Here is a 23915-nt window from a genome sequence, read left to right on the forward strand (position 1 = left end):
CACACGCACACCGAGAGTGAAAACTTCACAGTCATTTAATCTGCACGTGTTCCAGAGAACCCCCTCCACCTCTCCCAGCTCCCCAGGGTCCTTGGGTCCCCAAATCGGCACGAGGAGCAATTGGGGACTAGAGGTGGCTGGGTGCTCAGGCAGAACACTAAGCCGGGTCCAGGGGTGCGGCCCTGCTCTGCCCAGGGCCAAGGCAGCGACAGCAGCTGCCCGACCTGGAGGAGCCGACTGTCAGTGGGGGGCGCGGGCCCCCAGCCCCGGGAGCTGGCTCCGAGCCCTGGAGGTCACAGGGAGGGGCCCCCGCCTGCCCCTGGAGTGCCCTGCGGCGCAGGCCTGGGCTCCGGGGCAGTGGGAGGAGGCAGGCTGGAGAGGTGGGCCTGGGCAGACAGCAGCGCCCACCTCGTCGCGGGGAGCGAAGTCCAGAGGGGCCCGCCACCCTGCCAAGAGCCCGTGGAGGCACTAGGGGCGGTACATGGCAAAGGCCAGGAGACTGAGGAGCAGGGTGAAGCCGGCCAGACCCAGAGTGGCGGTCAGGGGGAAGAAGGGCCGGTACTGGATCTGGCAGTACCAGAGCAGCAGCAGCAGCAGCAGCAGCAGGGGCAGCAGCAGGCTGCCTATTTCCAGCCCGGAGGGGCCTGGCTCGGACCCCGGGGGGCAGGGGGGATGTGGGGGAACGACCCGTGTGGACACATGGCAGTGGAGAACGCAGTTGGGAGGGAGGTGAAGGCTGCCCAGGGTCTGGGTGTCGTCTCCCAGCAGTTGCCCTTGGTAGATGAGTCGTACCTGCTGCTCCCGGCCGGGAAACTGGGTCCTGGGGAGAGAGGGACCTGGGTAATAGAGCAGGCCTCAGGCAATCCTAGTCCCTTGCCCAGAATAACACTACCACCCCTCACCTCTGCCCTCTACCCAGGCCATGGCCTCCCAGGGTGTCCCCTCCTGCTACAGGGGAACAACATTTGTGTGATTTGGGCTTCTCAGTCCCCTCATCTGTAAAATGAGGGGGAAGTCTCAGGTGTCTCCAGTGGCCCTTTCCCCATACTCTTTAGCATTTCATTCCCGTCCTCAGTCCTCATGCCAGCTTACCTTTTCAGGGAGCCAATGGTGTCGTGGGGCCAGGCCCTGGCCACTTGCTCTGAATCGTTGAGGAATTTCAGCCGCAGAACTAGGGGTTCCTGGGGGGAGTCTGAGGGTGGCGGTGCTGCTGGGAGCCCCGTGCCAGGCTCTGGCTGTGCAGCCTGACCTCTGTGTCGCAGGCTGGCTGTCTCGGCTCCTGGTGCCTCCCCCCTGATGCTGTCGGTGGCGGCCATGGTTTCACTGGGCTGTGCTGGTGTTGGGGTCCCTGACGGCTGGGGCAGTGGGTCAGCACCCTCCGAGGTGTGTGTTGAGACCCAGGCGAGAGCCAGCACCAGAAGGCAGGCAAGCACCGCGAAAAGGACGGTCACCTCATCACCCACCCCTTCAATCAGGGCCATGGCACCTGCCTTGCCCGCTGCGCTACGGAGCTGGAGAGGCACAAAGAACCCATGAGGGGTTGAGGGGCTGGCTCACCCGCCAACATCTCTCTGAATTTCAACAGGCTCCTGACCCCACCCCACCCCATCTCTCCCACAGTCCTCACTTCTCTGCCCCCTGGCCCGAGCCCCACCCTGGGCACAGACGGCTCTGATTCCTGGTTGCCCAAACTTGCCTCATGTGCCCCTTCCCATCACCAGATTCCAACTCCTAACTTTTTATGACTTGAGTTCTAGGTCTTTAACCAGCTCCCCAATTCACCTAAACCCTATCTTCTAAGTAACCTGTCCCCTAAACTCAACCCCCACCAAACTTCACCCCAAAAGCTTACCTATTCTTCTGTCTACTCATCTCAAGGTTTATCTAAATTCCTTCACCTATTTCACCCCCAAGCTGCTTATCTACCCCAAAGCTTATCTACTCCATCGTTAAACTTTCTCTATGGGGGAAGAAAAAGGGCCGGTGCCGCACCTCCCACCCCACCCCGGTTACCATTTACCCAAACCCCACCCACCGGGACGGGACTGCTGCCCAAGGCTTCCCCACACCAGACGTCAAACTCCGCCCTTTGGCAATCTGGAGCTTCTGAGGGTTGCCACCCCCCACCCAACTCGGCCCCTCCCGGTCCACTCAAGCCCCACCCCGCGGAGGCCCAACTCCGCGCCTCCTCTGGAAGCCTCTCCAAACTCAGTCTGCTGCTGGACCCCAGATCCAGCCCGAGAATCCGATGCTTCGCTCTCCCCACCCCCAACTCCTCCATCACCCCTCCCATCTTCCCGACCCTTGATCTGTGGGAGGGCACGGGCGATTCCGGGACGGGGCAAGCGGGTGCTAGCTGGGGCCCGGGACGGCGGCGTGGGCGCGGTCACGGCGCAGGGACTCACCGCCCAGCTCCGCCAGCCCCATAGCGGACCCTCGGGCACTTCCGGACGGGAGGCGCCGAGGTCGTAGACACCTGAAGGTACCCCCCTTTCTCCGCCGCCGCCGTCTGGAGCATTGTGGGACTTGTAGTCCGGGCCGTGCGCAGTCCCCGCCCTCCGCTCTGCGGACCCACGTGCGGGGCTCGGCGGACTGGTTCCGGTCCCCGCAAGTCTTTGAGAAGCCAGCGGGGCGGGTTTGGGAGCTGTGGTAGCCCTAAGAGGTCTGGGTGGTAGGAATATCCGCACCCTCCCCCGCCGGCAGCGGGGCATCTGTCACTGCAGAAACCAACGTCAGCAGGAGCACGTCAGAGCCCCCGTGTTGCCGAGGTGCAGGCTCTGGTGAGCTCAGGTGGCCCCTACCCTGCCTACTCTTACTTATGTCAGAATGAACGCCAGAAGGCACCTTGGACCCCACGGATGGGCTCTTCAGCCCACAGCCCAGTAACCATGGGCTGCCTCACCAGTCTAGCTGAGTATACCTGTCCCCAGGGCAGGCCAGGGTGGCTTGAGCTGTCCTGTTTCCCTGGTCCTCTCGTCCACCTTGCCCCTGCAAAACTGTGAACGAAAGCATGGACTTTGGAACCTGACACAAATGATGATTCCTTATCCGTTAATGACCTTAGATGCGTTATTGAACCTCTTGGAATCTAAATTTCTTCCTTCCTGAGACCTATCTCATAAGGCAATTGTAAGGAAGAAATTAAGTGGTTAAACAAATGTGAAAACTGTGAGGAATCTGTCACACATTACGTATTTCCTCAGCTAGTATTAGTACACCCCATTCAAATCTGGGCTCAAAAATGTTGTCTTTAGCACGTTACTAGGTAGAGGATGTTGATTTGAGCCCCAGCCTGGTGGAGGCCAGCCAATTTTTGTGGTTTTTCCCCCTTTCTCTGGACTCCTATAGCCACAGAGATCTCACATCCGGGATTTTTATAGGCCCGTCTTGATTAAAATGTACCCTCGTGTTCCCTTAGCACATAATACTTGTGGGAACAAGTACTCCAAGTTGCCTTGAGAATGTGTTTCGATTTATAACATGCAGAACTAACTTATATCTGGTTCCTTTCCTCCCATTCATTAATTTATTCTACAAACATGCATTAAATGTATACTATGTGCCAGGCATTGTGTAAGATGCTGGGAATACAGTGGTGAATCAGACCCTGTCCCTGCCGTCATGGGGCTTCTCAGATAGAGGAAACAGACATGTAGACAGCCCACCAGTGCTACAGCAGGTGTGTGCTGGCTGCTAGGGCTACACATTTGAGAAGCTCTTTCCCTCGACAACTGTCCTGGGTGGTACCTGGTGCAACTTCTTGCTGTCAATTCTAATTAGGCATCTAAACAAGATGTTAGACATTGCTTTTAGAATTACATCACAGTTAGTCGTTCTGTTCAACCACTGTATTTTGCAGATGAAGCCCAAAGAGGGTTTAAGACATCCTTAAGGTCAGATCTTTCCAGAGCTGGGAGGCCGCTGGTGTTGATTAGGTTGCACTGGGTTCTTCGGAAGGTGCAAGAAACTTAGGAACGGTGACTGGGGTGGTACTGGGGCAGAGTTATGTGGGTGGCCAGGTGGGGGGGCAACTTTATGCTGGGAAAAGACCTAGCTTGGCCTGGGAAGTGGAAGTGTGTGTAAAAAGAATGACATGTGTCAACTGCGCTGGAGGGAGGGGGGGGACAGCCCTGGCAGTCTGATTGGCTGGGTCAGTGCCCTGCGCATGCCACCTCTTGTGGATTTTAGGAAAGTTTGGCAATGGGGGTGGCTAGCAGAACTGCAGACAGCTTTGGCAGTGGAAATGCAGAGAACTGGGACAGCGAAGGGAGATCACTGGCCCCAGAAGGAGGGGACAGGATCATAGGATGGACAAAGGGGTGAAGACAAAAAAAATTAAGACAGTCGTGTGGGCTCTGGTGTCTCTTGAATGGGGTGAGTTGGGGAAGAAGACGTAATATTTGATTCCTCCTTCTTCCTTCTGTGTACCAGTGGGGTCCCACGGTGGTCAGCGAACCCTCCCCAGTTCGGCGGAGGGTTCTTTAAGGAGAGACCGGTAGATAGGAGGTGGTAGGTTGTTGTTAAAGTGTCATTTCCAAGAGCCCCACCAATGACGCTGTCAGGGAGAACTGAAAATAAGTAGCCAGCGACGCGGATTTCCAGCCTCTGTGCTGCACGGTTAGTGAAGAGTCCAGGGCAGGGCTAGAGAGAGACACTCGGGCACGGGGTGGTCTCCAGCGATGACCTCGGGCCGGAGGACAAGGGAGCCTGTGCGGCACTGAAGGCAGGACGAACTAAAGGAGGCGCAGCTGGGCCTGGGCCGGCCGCCCTTCTTGGCCAATCAGCCGCGTTCATCAGCACCCTCAGGCGCAGGGCACTTTTCGGGCACTGCCCAGAGATCGGACACCCCACCCAGACTAGCGCAGGGAGGCGAAAGTGACAGCCGGGGTTGGAAGAAGCCAGGGCAGCTGTCCCCTACGAGCGGTGGCCCCAGCGGTGGGTGTGGGTGGGGGGGTGGCGGGGAGGCGGAAGGGCCTAGGCTAGGTGGGAGGGGCCGGGAAGCCGGGGCTGAAGCGCGCGGCTGGGGGGTGGAGGCTGCAGAGCCAGCGAGCAAGGGGCGGGGGCGCTGGGGCCGGCGCGCAGGAGGGGCGGGGGCGGCGGGGAGGGGGGCTCGGGCTGCTTGTGTCGGAGCCGGCGGGGGCGGCGGTGCGTGCGCATGACGCGGGGGGAGGGCCCGGGACGCGCGCTCCCGGTCCCGTTGTTGTTGCCGCTGGAGGCTGTTCCGAGGCAGCGGGATTGCGGCGCCGGGAAGCGCCCAGCAGCAGCAGCGGCGGCCACAGCGTGCGCGGCGGCGCCTTCCGACCTCGGCCACCGGCCCTGGGTCCCGGGCCCCATGCACTAGCCCCGCGCCGCCCGCTCTGTAGTCCCAGCCCCGCCAGCCCCGCGCGCCCGCCCGCCGCCGCCGCCGCTGCGCCGCCCCGGGCCCCGGCCGGGCCCGCCTTGGGCCCCGCGGCTCCGGAGCCATGAACTTCCAGGCGGGCGGGGGGCAGAGCCCGCAGCAGCAGCCGAGCCTGGCGGCGCCGGGGGGCGGCAGCGGCGGCGGCGGCGCGGGGGGCGGCGGGCAGTTCGGCGGCGCGGGGCCGGGGGCCGGGGGCGGCGGTGGCCCCTCGCAGCAGCTGGCCGGCGGGCCCCCCCAGCAGTTCGCGCTCTCCAACTCGGCGGCCATCCGGGCGGAGATCCAGCGCTTCGAGTCCGTGCATCCCAATATCTACGCCATCTACGACCTGATCGAGCGCATTGAGGACTTGGCGTTGCAGAACCAGATCCGGGAGCACGTCATCTCCATCGAGGGTGAGCGGAACCGGGGGTTGCGGGAGCCGGGGCGCGGTGGCTCCTCCGGCGCCGGCCGGGGGCTCTGCGGGCCCGGCCTGCCACGCTCTCCCCATCGGGGGTCCTCGCGCGCCCGAGGTCCGGGCCTCGCGGCTTGCTGAACGCCAGGCACTGCAGAGCCGGCGTCCGGGCTTCGCCGTACCTCGTCTGGGGACACTTTGGGGCTGAGGGCCGGTCTCGTGCCAGGGGACACGTTTTCTGCTCTTAGTGCTCCAGGGTTCGAGGGTGGTGTCGCTCCGGGGACGGGTGTGCTCGGAGCCGCAGAGGTGCGGTGGGGGGCGGGGGGGTGGCTAGATCTGGTCAGGCGTGGCCCGGGAGGGTGGGCGCGCCGGAGGGCCTCGGCGGCCCGGGAGGTGGGGCGGCTGCCGGAGAGGCGTCTCGGCTGCTGGCAGGGCTGTGTCCCGCGGCGGGGCGGGGATCGGAGCCTCCCGTTAGTGGATGGCAGACTTCCCGGGCCCAGCGCCCGCGGGCCCCGAAGGGTGGCGCTCGCGGCGGCGCCCTCTCCCGACGCACATCCAGCACGCTGCCTAGGCCCGGCGGGCGGGGCCTGGCCAGGGGCTCCGGCGCCGCGACCGCGTGGGAGGTGCCGGCGGGTTCATCCACGCGTGCGCTGGGCACCCGCCGCTGCTTTCCAGGGAGCCTCTCCGGGGGCCGGCGCGGGACTACGGGGCGCTGACCGACTTCCAGGGACGTGGCGTGGGGCGTCATTGGCCGGAACCCCTGGCCACTGCACTTCCCTGCGCTCCTTTTTCTAGGCTCTTGGACCTTGGACTTCAGCTATCTAGGGGCAGAGGAAGTGGGTGCAGGCTGCTGGCTGGTGCCCCACGACCCCTGGTGTGAGGGCCAGCACCACCCGCGGCACCCCAGAGGCATGGTGACCTTTGAGTGCCCAGTGGGCAGATGGGCCTCACCCTGGGCCATCTGCTTCTTCCTACAGTTCCTTTTGAAGGGGGACGCCCACCAGCATGTGGTGGGTTTGGCCTGAGTGGAAATGCAGGGAGAGTGCGAGGCCTTTTGCTGATGGCATGGAATTGTGAGCAGGGACCGGTCCACTACCTGGGCCTCACAGTTCATCTAGTGTGAGGTTCTGGGGGCCCCTTTACCTGAACACCCCCATTCTGCTTTAAGACGTCCTCATAGCTGGGGGAGAAGCATTGCGTCTGTTGGGGGTACAAAACCCCATTGGAGATGGGGTCTTGCCCTTTTGTTGTGACATCCCAGTCTGCCTTCCTTTTGTCCTTTCCCAACCCCTCTCTCTTGTCTCTTTCTTCTCAAGGCTGAGTTCATTGTGAACTAATTAGGTGACAGAAATAACTCATTAACATGGATCTGAGTAAATGGCCTGAATCACCGTTATGGCTGGGGACCTGGAGGTGGCATTTGTGTGAGCCTGGGCCCCAAAGAGAGATGACCAATTTTTCCTCCTAGAGCTGCAGGGGGTGGGGCCAGGAGAGCCGCCATTCCCTGTAGCTTCACTGTCCTTTGGAGGAAGTTCCTGATCAGCTCCAAGATCTCCCACCCCACCCCACCCCCGCACCTTTCAGTGAAGAGACTTGATGGGACAGCCACAGTAGGGGTGAGGGAAGACATCTGCAGCACAGAGCTCTTTCCAGAGCAAGGAGAGGCAGGAATCCGGCTTCCTTAATCGGTGGTTACCCTCTCACCCCATCACAGCTCAGGGCATCTCTGGCCAGGCATCTTCTGGGATGTGAAGGCCATGATTGCTGGGCACACTGGTTTTCACCCCAGTCATAAATTCAAACGACAGGCAGGGCCCCTCTTAGAGCCCTCGCCTGTGACCAACTTCCCGCTGCGGTTTGGAAGTACCCCATGTTCCGTCTTCTTAGCCTGGGATCTTGGTAGCACCCTCGTGAATCCTGGGACCTGATGTCTCATTGTCACCAGGCCCAGCTGCGCCTCACACATCCTTCCTGAGTCCTGCTTCCCTGTTCTTTCTTGGCAAGGCCTCCCACCTTTCTTCTTCCTCCCCCTTTTTTTTCAACCTCTCTCCTGGAACCCATTTTTATTACCCACCTCACCCTTGCTTTCCCACTTCTGTCGTCCCAGCTTTTCTGCTGTAGGCAGGCATCAAAAGAAGGGAAAAAAAAAAACAACCCAGAAAACTCCTTCTCCAGTTTCTGCCCTATATCCTTTCTCTCTCCATCTGCCAAACCATATTGCTGCTGTCCTGCAAAGCGGCGGCCCCACCTTCTTTCTTGGCGGAGGGAGGGGAGCTTTCCCCAGGCGGTTCCCTGCTCACTCTGAGTCTGGCTGAGCCCCCACTGCCAGGACCCAGCAGACCTGGGTTGCTGCTGTTACATAAACACACTCATCGCCTGGGAGGCCCGATTCTGTGTTTACTAGGGATGAGGCTTAGTGGGAAGGGATGACATTCTCCTGGTGTGTAATAAGCCTCCGCCTCATTCTGGTGATACTCAAGTGAAAGGTGTATGTGCCCCAGCTCTGAAGGTGACCTGGGACTCAGGAGGCACGGTGACACCTTGTCCTCTTGTCCTCTCCTTGCTCCTTTCACTCACCTCTGACCCCATGGCCAGGGCAAGAGGAACCCGAGTAACATTCAGCTGTCTGGGGTTTCAGGACAGGATTTGAGGGAAGGCAGACTGTTTTCAAAGTTCCTTTTCCCACCAAAGACCAAGGAAGGAGAAAACATGTCTACCCTGGGGTCCTAAAGAAAGAAAGAAGTATAACCAGAGCTGCGATGCGGGGTGGGAGGAAGGAAGGCTCACCGTGTGCAGAGCCTCTTACCTCCCTGGCGGGGAAACTGAGGCTCAGAGAACAGAGGGATCCAAGCTGATCATCCAGGGTTTATGTGGGGCCTCAGGCAGGAGCGTGCAGGTAGTGGAGCTCTCAGGACTCGAGCTACTTGCTTGGGTCTCCTGTTGTGTCCTAGAAAGAAGGTGGCAGAGGAACCGGGCCTCAGGCCAGATGGGGGACAGCCTGGGCACCTGGAAGTCAGGGAGCTGGGCCAAGTGAGCAGGAGCTGGGTGAGCTGTTGGGAGAAGCAGCCTTTGGGTCCCAGCAGATGGCCTGGAAAGGCAGACTTGTCCCTGAGAAGATGTGCACGCCTGAGGAGGTCTGCCTGGGGGGGCCAAGCAGGGCCCCAGGGAGGGAGGGCCTGGAAGTGGACTGTGGCCACGGCTGTGCCCAGGAACCAGGCTTTGTCAACTGGGTGACTTGTTCCTGCCCCCTTCCTTTTCCCCTGGGGTCCTTTTAAACAGTGAAGTCCCTGCGAGCTTTCCCGTGGCACGCTGCCTGGGTCTTGGCCTCATCTCGTTCTTCATGCACACGTGCAGGCGCTTTCTTCCTGTCTCCATGGGCTCAGGGCTGGGTAACATTCTGCAGAGCTTTTGTTGTGGGTTCACATCTAGGCTAGAGAGAGAGGGGGACACTGCTGTGTGTGCGCCTGTTGGGCTGGGGGCTCAGTGGGACTCAGCGACCACTCTTCCTGGAAAGCATTCCCAGGCTTTCAGAGTGGATCCCTGTGTGTGTGACTGGGTCTGGCAAGAGCCCTGAGACACAGAGAGAACTGTAGACAGAGAGACAGGGGGGCTCTCTCCTGAGCTAATTGTTTCTTCTGCCTGTTCCTTGGAGTGGGGATCCCCCAACGCGGTGATAATTACTCACCTGTGGGATCTGCGATGAGGATGAGAACTTCCTCGGGGGAATTAGCTGGTTTAGGGGATGAGTGCCTGGTAGGAGGCTGGTTGCCTCGTTAGGACTGTGTGCAAAAGAGCTCTAGGAATTCTGAAAAAGAGGATGTCCTGTGGTGCTCGTGGCCAGGGAGAGCCACGTTTGTTCTAGATGCATTTATTTAGCTCCTACTGTGTGGCCCAGTTGTATCAGGACAGTGGAAGGCAGGAAGGAAGGGGAGAAGGGGAGAGGAAGGTATGTGCCGGCACTCTGGACCCTAGAGGTGAATGGATCAGCCTGAAGGAGGTGCCACAGGGGGCTTGGGAGTGGCAGGAATAAACCCAGATTTTTGAAAAATCAGGGCAAAGGTTAGAGACTGGGGAAGACTCAACAAGACCCATTTCCTCAAGGTCAGAGGACAGGGATGGAAAGCCCCACCCCAACTTGACCTCAGGCTGCAGTGAGGATCCCCACCACCACCACCACTTCAGTCCTCATTCACTGCCAGGTGGGCAACACTCCACAAATAAGACAGTGCTTGTTGCTGAGTACCTCATGGCTGGTAGCACCTACCACATAACTTTACCATTTATTTCTTTAACTGAAAGTGAGTGCCGGGCATGGGGGTCCAGGAGAGGGAACAGGTTTGCGAAGATGACAGGGGAGGGTGATGCCGCCTTAGCGTGGCACTGAAGGAGCAGCAGGCTGGGGCATTGAGTCCACAGGGGATGGGCAGGAGGATCCAGGCTCAGGAGTTTTAGTGCTTTATCCTTCGTCATTCATTTACACCTCGCCAAGTTCCAGGAGACCGTTCAGATGGCACTTAAATCCTGCAGGAGACGGGCTGTCATGGGAGGGTTCAAGCAGGGGCGATGTGTGCTTTGCATTGGGGGAACACGTGCCCTGTGTGCAGCGTGCCTGCCGGGTGGATCAGAGGTGAGCCAGTGGGAGGAGGGGTGGATTAGTGAGCTCCGGGTGTCCACGGGCGGGTGCCCTCCCTGCCAGCGGTCAGCCCGGCTCTGCCTCACAACCTCAGGAGGAGGAAAGTAAGGGTGCTCTTGCAAAGTGGGGGGAGCTGAAGCCTGGGGAGGCCGAGAGGGCCCTTAGAGCTCCGGGCTCACTATCCAGCATCACCTGAGCACCCACCTGGACCCTCCGGCTTGCTCTTATTCTCTTTTTAATATGCAGATAACTGCAAACTGCATTCTCCCTGACCCTGGCTGGCTTCCACTGTGCAGGCCAAGGGGTCAGGGTTAGGCAGCTGATTCTGGGGCATGGGGCTCGGCATGCTGGTGTGAGAGTGCGGAAGGGACGTGACCTGGGCCACCTGCTCTGAGTATGGAGATGCTGCGCTGTGCAGTATTTCGCCGATTAGCATTCCTGGGCTTGCCCGCTGGAGATTGTCATAGGCCTTTGCGGCACTGCAGCTTACCGTTTATTTTCCCACAGGCTCTTTTTGAGGTGTGCAAGTCTCATCTCCACTTTGCAAATCAGAGAGCCTAGGACTTAGCTGGCGGCCTTCCCCAGAGAACCAGGGGCTTCACCTGCTTTCCTGGCTCCAGCTCGTGCTTTTGTGCTTTATGGGTGGACAAATGAGCTTTGGGGGGGCCCCGCTGGGCCCCGCCAGACCCCAGCCAGCCCTTCTAAGGTGCCTCTCAGGGATGCTTTTGACTTTGAGTTTAACCTTTGAAACGTTTAGAATATAACTTATGGGCGACTTAGGGCTCTTCTCTGCTCTGTCTCCTGATGTCTCGACGGTGGCCCTTGAACGTGCGTCTCCCTTCCGTGAGTACATGGATAATACGTGTGGTAGATAGGTGCTTGACCCAGAACTACTTCAAAGTATTTCAACATTGTTAAAGTTGAAATACATGTTTAAATGACAACAATAATGCATGCTTGTTGTTAACAGATTGCAGTGTGGCAGGAAGGAGGAGAAATGTGTGTACCCTGCCCCCCCCCCACCCGCAAGGGGTACCTCTTTTGGCTGTCTGATGTGTGTCACTGCGGACCGTTTCCCATCCTCCACATATCTGCTGTCAGCTACTGTGTCATCACTTTGAGGTTACTGGCATTTCACAAGAAAGGTGGGGTTTTGTGGAAAACGCCCTGTCGGGAGAAGGGGAACCAGAGAGTCCCAGATTCACAAACGGCCCCGGGGTTCATCTCCCCCATCTGGCAGTTCTCTGACAGGTGTCAGGAGTCCTAGGTCCTCGTTCCTCTTCTGCCACTGACTGGCTGAGAGAACTCGGGCAAGACACACGCGCACACACACATTTATTGGGAGCCTGCTAAGGCCGTGGTGATTGATGGCAGAGAAACCCGTTAAAAACTCTCACTGAATTCACAGTAGCTTTCTGTTACTGTGGATTTTCTTACAACCTGGAAGTATTAGGTTGGTGCAAAAGTAATTGTTTTTAACCTTTTAAACTGCAGTTATTTTTGCACCAGCCTAACACAACTACTGGTGTGACGGCCAGCCACAAAACTTGCTCATGTCAGCGGGTTCCCACGCTCCCAGTTTGGGAACCACAACTCACACCATTCTGCTCCAAGAGAGAAGGTGGGGAGCGAGCCCAGGCCCCGCTCTTACAGGAAGATCAGCGAAAGTATCTATGTCTGGGGGGCTGTGTCGTGGGTCCCTGTTAGTCAGGGTCTTGGTTACTGGTGAGTTGGCCCCAGGCCTCAGTGTGTCACAGCACTTTGGTTTGGTGGTTTCATCTCACGTGGCTGCTCCTGTCCTACCTATGTCCCCTCCCCTGTTCCCTCTCCTGCCTCCGTGAGGATAACCCTCCGTGAGGGTGAGGAGAAGAAAGACAGGCAGGGAAAGGAGCCGGCAGTTCCCCCGGCTCCTCTATCTACTGTGGGATTGGCCTGTGAGTTCACAAGTGGAGGTGCCCGCCTGCCAGCCTGTTGCTGGACAGACTAGTGTGAACAGCACAGTCAGAGGACTAGTGGCCTTGTCCCCAGCAGTGTGGCACCCGATCAAATAAAGTACTGGCTTGTGAGGTGCAGGTGGTTCCGGGAATAGGGGGCTGATTATACAGCCCAGACAGTGTAGATGGAGGAGGGCGAGCTCCGCCCTCCCCTCACCGGGAGAGAGGGTAGACATGACCCCCAGGATTCAAGGTCACTGTTTTGGAGCAGGGTCTGGTTAGGCCCCCAGGCCTTTCTGCATCCTCCTTCCAGCTCCGAGGAGAGGTGGGCTGGGTGACCCTGCTAGCCATCTCCCCCCAGCCATGACCCTCAGCAGGGGTGCCACGATGCTACATGTCACCAGCAAATGTCACAATATTCCCCGCACCCCATCCTGGCATTTTAGGCAGGGGCTGTTTTGTAAGTTTTTGTGTTTTGTGTGTTGTGTTGAATTCGTGCTAAGTCATACATACATGAATACAAGTACGGGAAGTTTGTGAACATACGCGTAATATTGGAAACCGTGTGGCACAGAAGACAGCCCCTTAGCCAGCAGCCCATGGCTGGTCTTGCACCGGCTCTCAGCCCACTTCCCTGCGGTGAAATCAGGTCTTGCCCCTGTCCTCCCCTTTGCTTGGAGATGAGATAACTATGGGCCTGTCTGCCCAGCAGGACCATCCCCTTGTATGGTAGCAATAAATGCTGGTACCTTTTAGCAACCCCCTCCTGGTAACCTTTGTTCAGGGCGGCAGCAGGGAACCTGCAGGTGGGCGGGTCCAGGCAGCCCTCTGCCTTTAGCGTGGCCTTTTTGACATCTTGGATGGGATATCTTGAGGCCCCTCCAGCCAACCCAGAGAAGGCAGAGGTCACCGTCTCGTAGAGCTCTCCTTCCTAAGCCTTGTCGCTGTTGGGAGATAGGCGCTGTTCTGAACCGTGAATAGACCTTCCTACCTTCCTGGGTCCCCATCTCCCTGCCGGTGGTGTCCTGTGGGCCCTGAGGCCCTCCAGGTGATGTGAGTGCCCTTTACCTGTGAGAAGAGTGTCTCCCCGAGGCAGTCGGCAAGCTGGGGTCTAAGCTTGGCTCTGTCCAGCTCCAGTGCTGGAAGCTTTCTGGTCCAAGGCCGTGGTCCACTGGCTGCCCCCTTCACCAGCCTTCCTTAGCCTGGTCCCTCATGGGGCCTGGAGCAGTTGGTGCTCTTCCCCTGGCCAGCATTTGTCATGAGCTGGTGTCTGCTTTGCTCACTGCTTCCCCTTTGGACGCTGAGCCCTCAGCCCCCAGCTCAGTACCGGCCTGGCAGGTGATGCTTCATCAGTGACCGGCCCAGGAACCCTGTTGGGTATAGGAGGTCACTCAGGGAGCCCCCCCATCCATATCATGCTGGTCTGTCCTACTCCAGGGCCACAGTGCTGTCATAGGGCCCCCTCCTAGCCAGGTGGGCCCCCGCTGGCCCCAAGGAGTAGACAGCAGGTGGCTGCAAGTGCCTGAGGAGGAGCTTTGGGGCCTGCACAGGTGCCGTGGGTCGGCAGGGGACCCCAGATATTGTCTTTCAGAGCCTGTGTCTTCCCTCTGGCTGGAGGGTGGGAAGGTGCCTCCTGCTTGAGTCTTTGAGATGGGCGAGCTCTCTGGCTTGGGCCCAGCTGCTGGCGCTTGTTGAGTGGCCGCGCTGAGGTGATCTGGGAGAGAGTGGCAGTGCGCCAAGTTCTCTGTCCTCCCTCTCGGAGTTCCCATTCCTCCTCGAGGGGTTAGAGTTGGGTCAGAGCTGGCCAGTCACTGAAAACATGGGTGTCCTGCTTTTTGGCTCCTGCTTCTGACAGGTCAGCTGGCTTAGGCCTTAAAAACCAGCTACCTGTCTGGTGAGCAAGCTTCCCTGGGAAGTGTGGAAGTGGCCTTCCCTCTGCCAGGCCCCCAGGGAGGTGGACAGGGGTGAGGAGCCAGTAACTGGCCTGGGCTGTGTGACCCCGCGACTGGGGCAGAGTGATAGGGTGATGGTGGGTAAGAGGCCTTTCCTCCTCCAGGGGAGGAAGCCGTCCCCACCCCAAGGTGCCTTCTCTGTGTGGGGTGGGAGCGACCCGTGAGGTCCTGAGCCAAGTCCAAACAGCTTAATATAGACCCATCCAGGGCTGAGGGGCGGCTGTGGGCCATCCACAGAGTGTGGGGTCTTCTTCTCTAAGATGTGAGGGAAAGACACTGAGATTTCCTGGTGGTGGTAAAAGAAAATCTGTCCTCAGAGTGAGAGGCTGGGATACCCCAGCTCTCTCATCTTGAAAGTGAGGTGGGCTGGCTGCAGTCCAGATAGAGGGAGCTGAATGACCAGCTGTGGGCTAGGGGTACAGCTGGAGGAAGGCGAGGCCCTTCTAAATTCGGATTCTGGGAGAGTGGTCACTCCCGGGCTTGCCCCACTCAGCATGCCATAGCTTTCTTCCCACAGTGTCCCCCAAACTTGATCAAGGGTAAAATGTGACAAGTGGGGATAGAGGTCACACTGCTGCCTGAGGCAGCTGAGCCGGGAGTGGGCCGTGTGTGAGGGCCCAGAAGTGTGGCCCCCTTGCCCTGAGTAGGGGCTGGGCTGAGGAACGCTGGCTTGGCACTGAAGAAGCATGATGTTTTTCGAAAGAGCACGTCAGGAGCCCAGGGTTGTAGTACAGTTCCTACACAGTGACCCAGCCATGTGGACACTGGCAAGCTGGCTGCTTCGATAGGCGCTGCGAGACGCTGCTTTCCTGGAGCAGTGGTTTCATGATGGAAATGCTGGCGTAGTGTGTTTCTGAGCTCCTCAAACGTGCCACCCCACACTCTAGCACTTTGTGTTTGTGCTGCAAATGTCACAAGATTGACAGCTCTTGCTGTGGGTGACAGGGAGTTTTGAGCTAAGGGCGGAGGGATCAGATTTGGAATCTCAGAATGGTACTGAAAAGAGGAACTTCTTGGTGCTCCTGTGTGCCGCTTTCTGCCCTACACGCTTGCGCGTAACTCGGGTCAGTGTTATCGTCCCCATTTTTGCAGATGAGGAAACTGAGGCACGGAGATGTAAAGGAATTGCCCAACGTTTCACTAATAATGGCAGAGGCAGGACCCGAACCCACAAAGTGTGGTCTCAGAGCCTGTGCTCCGAGCTGCCTTGTGCAGAAAAGATAAAATGTTTAAAAATACAGGAGGAAGTGAGAAGAGTATTGTCTCATGTTGGGATAAGAGGGATCCTCTTAAACCAGACAAGAAGTAGAATTTATAGAGGAAAGGACTGACAGGTTTTCCCCCAGCTTTTTATTTTGACAAATGACTACCCTGTTTGCTTTCTCGCGCTCTCGCTCTCCCCCCTCCCTCTCACACACACATTTTTCTGGTGGTGATAATGGTCAGTAGCTGTAGGCATGGTGACATGGTGGCCTCTCCCCCGTAAGCACTTCAGCAGGCATTGCCTAAGAACGGACATTCTTCTCCAGGACGTAGGACCAGTATTACGCCGATGAGAGTTAACAAGGGTTCTCTAACGTGTGATAGCTCACCTGTCACCACCTTTCCTCTGTCTTCCCCACAACGTCTTGTATAACCTTTTTGTTTTTCCCGACCAGGATGGATCAGGCTGGACCAGGATCCATCGTGGTGATTTCCCCCGTGACACACACTCTTGAAGAGTCCAGGCCACATTTGTTGTAAAAGGTTGGGTGCCCTGGCTTCAGAGGCTGCCGCCGCTGGGCAGTATTGAACTTGTCTGCCCATCCCCAGCCCTGCCCACCACCTGAAGTGAGGTCTCGGGGCCCGATGAGCTCCAGGCTAAGCCCTTTGGCAGGGGTACCTCCTATGGTGTCCCATCGGGCCCTGTTGGCAGTGCTCTTAAGGAGACAACCACCACGTCTCCAAGTCTCGATATAAAGCGAGTCACACGAGTTGTGTGGTTGCCCAGTGCATATTCAAGTTATGTTTATGCTCTGCTGTAGTCTGTGAAGTGTGCAGTAGCATTATGTCTTTTAAAAAGTATGTACCTTAATTAAAAACACCTCATTGCTAAAAATTGCTAACCATCATCTGAGCCTTCAGCGAGTCATAGTCTTTTTGCTGGTGGAGGGTCTTGCCTCGGTGCCGATAAAAGGCAGTATCTGCGAAGTGCTGTAAAACGAGGTCTGCCAGTATTAATGACGAGTGATGGTTGGCATACACTGGCATACTTGGGTTTTCCAGGTGTTGATTTCCCTTTAATTGTATTTCCATTAGAGTTTTGACAATTTTTTATTGTAAAGGATTTTTATTTTATTTTATGTAGTTGAATCTATTGCTCTGCTCTCTCCTGTCCTGTAATTCTGTGAGCCGTGTTACATATAGCTTCCTGCCTGCTCCTTTTGCACGGCCCCCCACAGCTTCGTATCTGGTTCATTCCGAGGCCGCCCTACCCTGCACCATGTGGGCTCAGCAGGGCTGGGGAGGGGGCTGGAGGTCTCAGGGAGGAGGTGGGCGTGAGTGAGCCAGGCCTTCTGCACAGAGGGCACACAGAGGAGGTCGGGCAGGGGAGAGGGTAAGGAGACTTGTCTGCTGGGGTTGTGAGGCAGTGGACGGGCCGTTTGCAAACTGTTATGAGGTTACCAGGGAGCCCGCCACCTCTGCCACTGCCTGCCATTAGCCAGCTATGACTGGCAGCCCTGAGACTGGCCACACACAATTGCTGCTCAGTCTCCTTGCTCTCCGGGAGGGGTCCTGCCAGGGGCATCCTGGTCAGCTCTGACTCTGGCCTTTAAGTTCGCAGAGGCCGCAGCTCTGCCAAGGTCCTAGAGATCTCCTGGCCCTTTGTGTCTCACAGCCGAAGGCCTGGCGGCCCAGCGAGGGGACGGCCACTGTCAGCCCCAGAGCTCCTTCCATCATGTCTTCCTGTGGCCCCACGTGGTCTCCAGGGTTACCTGACGCTGGTTTACGATGACGATGACGGCGTAGCCCTGGGGCCCAGGCCTGAGAGCTGATGGGCTGGCCCAGGCAGCAGTCATCAGGCTAGAGGCAGATGAGAGTAGAATTAAGATGAAAGTCTCAGTCGTCCTGTGATGGGAGAAAACCAGTGGGCCCAGAACACATGGTGGTGGTTAGCAGGAAATGGTGCATCTGGGGTGGTCCTATGGCCCTGCCCCACCCTCGCTCTTTGTATCTGTAGTTCCTGCCCTGGCTGCTCTGTGGCTCTGCCAAAATCTCACTAGCCCCAAATTGGTCCCCTTTTGCCATCAGAGGTAATCATTCCTTTGTAAGTGCCACACATCCCTGGGAGAGTAGCGCCAGATCCGTGTGCTTCAGCTTCTCGTCCTGCGCCAGCGCTGGGAGAGTGGGAGCAGGGCAGGAGTTTATTTGGAAGCAGAGTGAAGGCCCCTGCCAGGAAGGCCAAGTGGGCCACCAGGGCAGGAGGAAAGGAGGCTAAGCCGGGAGTGCCCGTAAGATGAAATGTGGGCTGAATTTGGTCCTGTGTCAGCAGACAGCTCGCCAGGCCAGGGAGGCCCAAGGGCTCAGGGCCAGCCGGATGGCCTGGACTGGAATGCCAGCTTCTGCCACTTCCTAGCTGGTGACCTGAGGCAAGTTACTTGGCATCCGTGCCTCAGATTCCCCATCTGTAAAATGTGGAGATCAACAGTAGTTTTCTCAACGGATTATTGTGAGGGTTAAATGGGTCAATGTGTAAAGTGCCCGAGTGCAGCCTATTGTGTTCTATAAGTGGCTGTTACAATCAGGTGACGAGTGGTGTCTCTTGTGGCCACTTCCTTGGTTGTATGGGGCACCAGAGGTGGCGCTGGGCGGCAGGGTCAGGTATCTGTCATCCTGCGCGTGCCCGAGAGCCCCGGACAAGTGAAAGCAGATTAGATATTAGCTTCTACAGCAGAGACAAGATGAGCTGGGATGTTGTGGGGGGGGGAGTCACCAGGTTTGAGAGACTCCTTGGGGCTTTGTGGGGACAGCTGGCATGAGCTGAGGGTTGACTTACGACTGCGGACTGCCACTGAGCTGGCCGGGGCGGGGTGAGGTGGCCTCCACATCTAGGCACTGCTGTTGTCAGCCTGCGGCTTCCCGTGAGTCGGGGCCCATCCCAAGGCTTCCCCGGGCCTGGGCCTGTGTGTTGGATTCTGGGGGCAGTGGGTGGGCTCGGACTCAATATAGGCCCCCACCGCCTAGGGAAGTTACCTGTCCCACTTTCAAAATCTGTACTGGGAATTCAGATACTTTTAAACTTTTGTCCATTAGACTCTCAAGCCACCCGAGTCTTTTTTTTTTTTTTTAATTGTGTGCACTACCCTCTGCCCCCTTTTTCTTGAGATCCTGAACTTGCACGTCTGTACTCTGCGTGGGGGTCCCCTGGGCAGTAGCAGCTCCTTTTCTGCTGCTCCTCCATCTCAGAACAACATTAGTACAATTATTTGAATACTTTATTGCATCTTCCCTCGATTCAACTGTTTTACTTTTGTAAGAATAAGATGAAAGTAAACTAGAGTGCTGGTACTACTGATAAGGAATGAAGGTTCATAAATTGAAGACATTTTAGTAGCCCGTTGGGCTGGAAGAAGCAGATTTTCAGTTGAACGTGTATTCAGTTTTGAAGGAAGGAACATTTAAAAACATATGAAATGCAGAAAACATGTCAAGATTGGGGTGAAAAGGCAAAGTGCCATTAGGGAGCGTCCATTCTTTTACATTCTGAGTCCAGTTCCCCTCTGTGAGGTGGCAGTTGCCATTTGCACCCCGCCCTTCTGGTCACAGGGAAGATACACACGCGCTGGTTCCCTTTTTCCTCTTGGAGGAGCAGTTGAAAAGCAGCGGACTTTCCCGTAGAGGATGGTGTGTGCAGGGCCCCTGGTCCTGAGATGGCCCCTTGGGTATTTCCCGGTCTGAGCCGTGTGTCTGGGTCCCGTGTGTCTGGGTCCCGCTCAGGGTGTTAGAATTGGCAAGGGGGATAAGGTCAGGAGGCCAGTGGGGGTTGCAAAGAGGGACTGAGTCTTCCAGGGGAGGGCTTTGTCCTGTCCACTATCATGCCGAGCACAGGGTTTGTGCACGGAAAGAAAAATGAAGACACTATATTGAGTAGCTAGTTTGGTGCTAGAAGGTCATTTCCGGGCTGGGATGACGCTGTTCCTCAGAGATTGGTTTAGATTTCCTCCCTTTGTCCACCTGCCCGCCCCTTTGATCCCCTGAGCTTTTCCATAGGGAGGAGGGGAAGGCAGCCACTAGGGAGCTCTCTGATGCTCTGAACTTGGGAGATGGGGGCAGAATTCTCTGGTTCCCCTGAGCAGTCCTGGGGGGAGGGGGATTGCAGGGCTGGTTTCTGTGTAGTCATACCTGCTGGGCCCCTGGAGCCTGCCCCCTTGTATATGTAGCTTCTGCATGTTTCCTGGAGCTGCTGTAACATACTGCTACAAACTGGGGGGCTTAAAACAAGGGAAATGTATTCTCCCACAGCTCTGGGGGCTGGAGGTCTGAAATCAGGTGCTGGCATCTGTTCCAGGCCTCTCTCCGTGGCCGACAACCATCGTCCTGCGTCTCTTCACATTGTGTTCCCTCTGTGTGACTGTGTGTGCCCAAATTTCCCTTTTTATAAGGACACCAATCCTATGGGATTAGGGGCCCATCCTATTGCAGGGAGACCTCATCTTAGCTAATTATGTGTACAACCAACCTATTTCCCAACAAGGCCACATTCTAAGGGACAGGGTGGGGGGGAGTTTAGGACTTCAAAATATGAATGTTGGGGTGACACAATTCAGTGCATAGCAGGTTTCATCAGATTTTTCAGAGAAGTTGTGACCCATATGGGTGCAAGAACTCTGAGGTCTAACTCTGAGGTCTCTTGGGGAAGAGATGGAGGGACCAGTAGTGAACAGGCCTGAGTGGACGTGGAACTGCTAAAGTGTCCAGCTAGATGTCTGATTTGAAGAGAGCTGGCACTGGTATAAATTATTCTTTGTCCGCATCTCGACTTGGGGTCTGTGTGGATGATTTTTCCTGTGATTTATCCGCTCAACAGACTGTCCCAGCCAGGGACCATCTTATAAGCCTGCCTCCTTCCCTCCCCACAAGGAGAACAGAAGCCTGGGTGCACAGTTCATGCTTAGCAAAGACATTCATTCATTCATTTATTCACTCACAGAATCATCACACATCTCCTACATGCCCGGCTGAGTTCCCGTGGGGGAGCGTTAAACATACCAGAAAAATAACCGGAGAAGAATGAATGTTCGAGGACCATTGTGCTGGAGAGCAGTTGGGCACTCAGCTGGTGAGGGGAGGGGAGCTGGATGAGCAGAAGCACAAGCAAGCAGAGGGGCCCTAAGCTGTGTGGCTGAGGGAGGCGGGGAGTGGGGACAGTTAGTTACAGGAGATGAGCTCAGAGGTATGTGGGGCATTGGGCATTAGAAGACCACATTCTGCATCAAGTGGGAAGCCACTGGCAGGCTGTGGCTGGGAAGTGCCCAGGTCACTTCTGGATTGGCGAGTGGGGATTTAGCCGGGGAGGATGGCGGCTTGTTTTGGGCTATGCTCCGGTGGCGGTGGGAGAAGTTGAGGTGGCTGTGCCATTAGTTAGGGTGAAGAACGTGAGGGCTGAGTGGTTTGGGGATGGAACTGCTGCTACATCAAGCTCTCGGTGGACAGCCCCACACTTGTAAAGAGTCAGGAGTCTTGCCGGCCTCCAGCATGAGTGGCAGGTTGTTGGGGAGGCTTTGGGCAGCCGGGGGCAGGGTGGACAGCCCTGAGTCTCCCTTCTTCTCAGACTGGAGACCTGCACATGCTGCCGCTGGGGTCCCCTGCTTCTTGCTGCACGGGCAGCCAGGGCTGCAGGAAGATGTTTTGCTGCCACCTTGTGGGCAAGAGGAGTCCCTGTGACTTTGGGGGCTTTGTGGCTCTGGGACTGCTGGGACTGTGGGAAGAAGCTGAAGCCATTCTTTCCCTGAGCCGCCCACAGACACCCTTGGTTTCAGCAGGAAGGTAGCCCTTCCAATCTCTGAGCAGGCCATCCACAGGCTCCCTGTGGGTTGCGTGGCCTCTGCTGGGCACACCTCCACACTTATCAGCCAATCACCCAGCAAATATTTGACTGGAGATGAGGTACAGGTTGGGTGGGATTCCTGGGCCGAAGACCGCCTTTTCCCCTTGCTCAGGACTGGCGTTCTGTTTCTGCAGTGCCTTGCATGTTACATCACCAGGTCTTTCTCCTTCACCCTGGCTACCCGGATGCAGGTCAGTAGTGTAGCCCCGCTGTCCCCAGACACATGATTGCACACCCGGGGCAGACCATCTGAGGCTCGGGCTGGTGTGTGTAGCTGGTCCCGCTTGCCCTGCTGTGGGTGCGGCCAGAGTCAGCTTCTTCTCCTTCTGATTTCCTGGTCCTCAGAGCAGCCGAGCTGTGAGGTGCTCAGTTTCTATACGTTACTCCCTGGGAAGCGTTACTCCCTGGGAAGCGTGTGCCCATCATTACCCAAAATGCTCACTGCTGGCATTGCAAGACATTGCATCTTTAATTCCTCTAGAAACTTCCATGGTCACTCTCACTCCCTAATGACAGGTTTAGCCTGGTGTTTCTGATGACCGGGTAAACAGAAAGCTGACATGAGGGCTAATTTTATGGAATTTCTGTGGTCCCAGTCTGGAGCTTTTGTGGGGTCGCCCTCATTTCCATCGGGCTGTGCTGAGTGGAGCTGTGTCTGCCGCTTCTCTTTGGAGCAGAATCTTGTCACGGAGACCTTGTCCCTGACCGGGGCTGAAGCTAATGAGGAGAGATGTGTGGCCGCGCCACTCTCCTTTCTGGGGCCTTTGACTGCCTTGGTGCCCTGGGACTTTTATGTGAAGGCAGGTGCCCTGCTCTGTCTCGTTTCTCTGGGTCAGGAACAGTTTCTGGGAAGAAGGGATAGGAAGGTGGCAGCCCAGTAAGGAAGAGGAAGCCGTTCAGGTTTGGGAATTGACCATTTTGCCTGGGCTTATTCTACAGGCGCAGTGGGAGCTGGGAGCTGGTGTGTCCTCTGAGAACGTGAGCTGTCCTCTGGGACCAGGCACTGCTGCCCACCTTCCCTGAGCCCGCCTTTTCCCTAGTCCATCCTGCTCCTGTCTCACCAGGAGAGCCAGTTGGTTTGAAAACACCTCCTCGGTCCCCGGGTGGCTCCCAGGCTGAGGTCCTGTGCTTGCATTTTCGTTGGCTTGGGGGGCGGTTATTCTTTTGGGAAGGGGAAATTCCGTGTGTGTGTGTGTGTGTGTGTGTGTGTGTGTGTGTGTGTGTGTCAGACAGACAGGCAGATAGGGAAGTTGAGTGTAGGAGTCTTAAACTTGGAAATGTGAGTCAGGATTCCTGGGTCGTGTTCTTGTCTCCATGCCTGAAGGATCCTGGGAAAGGCCCTTCTGCTGCACCATCTATTATGTGGGGACGTGCACCCAGAGTGGAAGAAGCCGCCCTCATTACTGTTAATAACTAGTCCCGGGAGAATGTGAATTCACTCCGGGGCCTCTCTGCGTGATCCAGCCCGGGAATTGGCAGTCTCCAGCTCTTTTCTGCGGGAGCACCTAGGATGGAGAGGCCCTGCCTTCCTCAGGCATTCCCCCACTCCAGCCCCCTCTGGAATGTGCCACTTTTATCTTGTACTTTGCTTCTGACCAGGGCCCTGGAATTCTAAAGTTGAGAGGGAAGCTGGGAATTGGGTTGGACTCTGGGGGTGGAGAAAACCTGGGAGTATTATCTCGTTAAAGGAAATGCAAGCCCCCTCATCCTTACCACTACCTAAACTGGTTCCTCCTGATCTGCTTGGGGTCCTTGTGGGTTATGGTAAATTGGCTCATCTCCAGGGCCTTGGGGGAAGGACGGGAGAGAGCCCTGCGTCTAATGAGTGTCTGGTGCTGCAGCCCACACTCATGAAATTCAAAGGACATCAGTGCTCCAGCTAGTACTGCAAGCTAATGCTTTAGCTCTGCACAACCTCTGGACAACCTCTGGACAGGAGGTGAGACCCAGGAGCTGCAGGAGCCCAGAGACCTCAGGGACTCAGAAGTAAGTCCCTTGTCCAGAACTGTATGATCCAGGTCCAGAGGTTTTGACTTTCCACTGCCTTTAGGCAGGACGACACTTAACCTGGTCTACATGATTTTATAATCGCCAAAGAAGAAGACAGCCTCAGTTATGAACAGAACAGCCGCCGACTTGCCTTTCCTAGCCTTAGAATGTCTGAGCCGAAAACTAAGATAGGATCGCCTCCTTCAGACTCCCCATTTTACAGATGAGGAGACCGAGGCCCAGAGAGGGCATATGACTTGCCTTCTGACTACTAATTTACCCTTTTATTAATTCTGGCCCTGGTGTATTTATTACCTTCTGGATCTTTGGAGAAAGCAAAGGGTCAGCCCACTTCTGTTCAAAACGGGCCCAGTGTGTGGTGTGCTGAGGACTGTTATTTATTTGGCCTGCTCTTAATGACAGCTCCTCACCTACCTGTCCCAATCCGAGGAGGAGCCCTGGGCAGGAATTTCCTGTTTTCTAAGGACTCTGGGGGCTGCCCCAGCAGGCTGGCTGCCGCCGTTCCAGGGT

The 23915-nt window shown here is 56.8% G+C and overlaps 2 protein-coding genes across 9 annotated transcripts in view; one reads left to right on the forward strand and one right to left on the reverse strand.

The window, feature by feature from the left end:
- Positions 1-17: 17 nt before the first annotated feature.
- Positions 18-2551, reverse strand: TMUB1 (transmembrane and ubiquitin like domain containing 1). Of its 3 annotated transcripts, none has more exons than XM_081038490.1 (3): positions 2406-2551; positions 1093-1511; positions 18-820 (listed from the first exon to the last, which is right to left on the reverse strand). In XM_081038490.1, the coding sequence occupies exons 2-3, from the start codon at positions 1479-1481 to the stop codon at positions 469-471; spliced, it is 741 nt and encodes a 246-aa protein (XP_080894616.1). In that variant the 5' UTR covers positions 1482-1511; positions 2406-2551; the 3' UTR covers positions 18-468. The 3 variants fall into 3 exon arrangements, with proteins under 3 accessions (XP_080894616.1, XP_080894618.1, XP_080894617.1); XM_081038492.1 differs by lacking the exon at positions 2406-2551 and adding an exon at positions 2036-2109; XM_081038491.1 differs by lacking the exon at positions 2406-2551 and adding an exon at positions 1853-1964.
- A 2278-nt stretch (positions 2552-4829) lies between these two features.
- The window catches only part of AGAP3 (ArfGAP with GTPase domain, ankyrin repeat and PH domain 3), a gene marked incomplete at its 5' end in the record, with an annotated part of 48360 nt that continues 29274 nt past the window's right edge, over positions 4830-23915 (forward strand). For 2 of the 6 annotated variants that reach the window (XM_081038495.1, XM_081038497.1), the window contains one exon: positions 5379-5790. In XM_081038495.1, coding sequence (XP_080894621.1) covers positions 5463-5790 — 328 coding nt within the window. Of the gene's footprint in view, positions 4936-5378; positions 5791-23915 lie in introns of those variants that run through there. The other 4 variants (XM_081038498.1, XM_081038496.1, XM_081038501.1 and 1 more) reach the window with 4 other exon arrangements.

This window comes from Rhinolophus hipposideros (genome assembly GCF_964194185.1).
Source record: "Rhinolophus hipposideros genome assembly, chromosome: 25".
Taxonomy (NCBI): Eukaryota; Metazoa; Chordata; class Mammalia; order Chiroptera; family Rhinolophidae; genus Rhinolophus; species Rhinolophus hipposideros.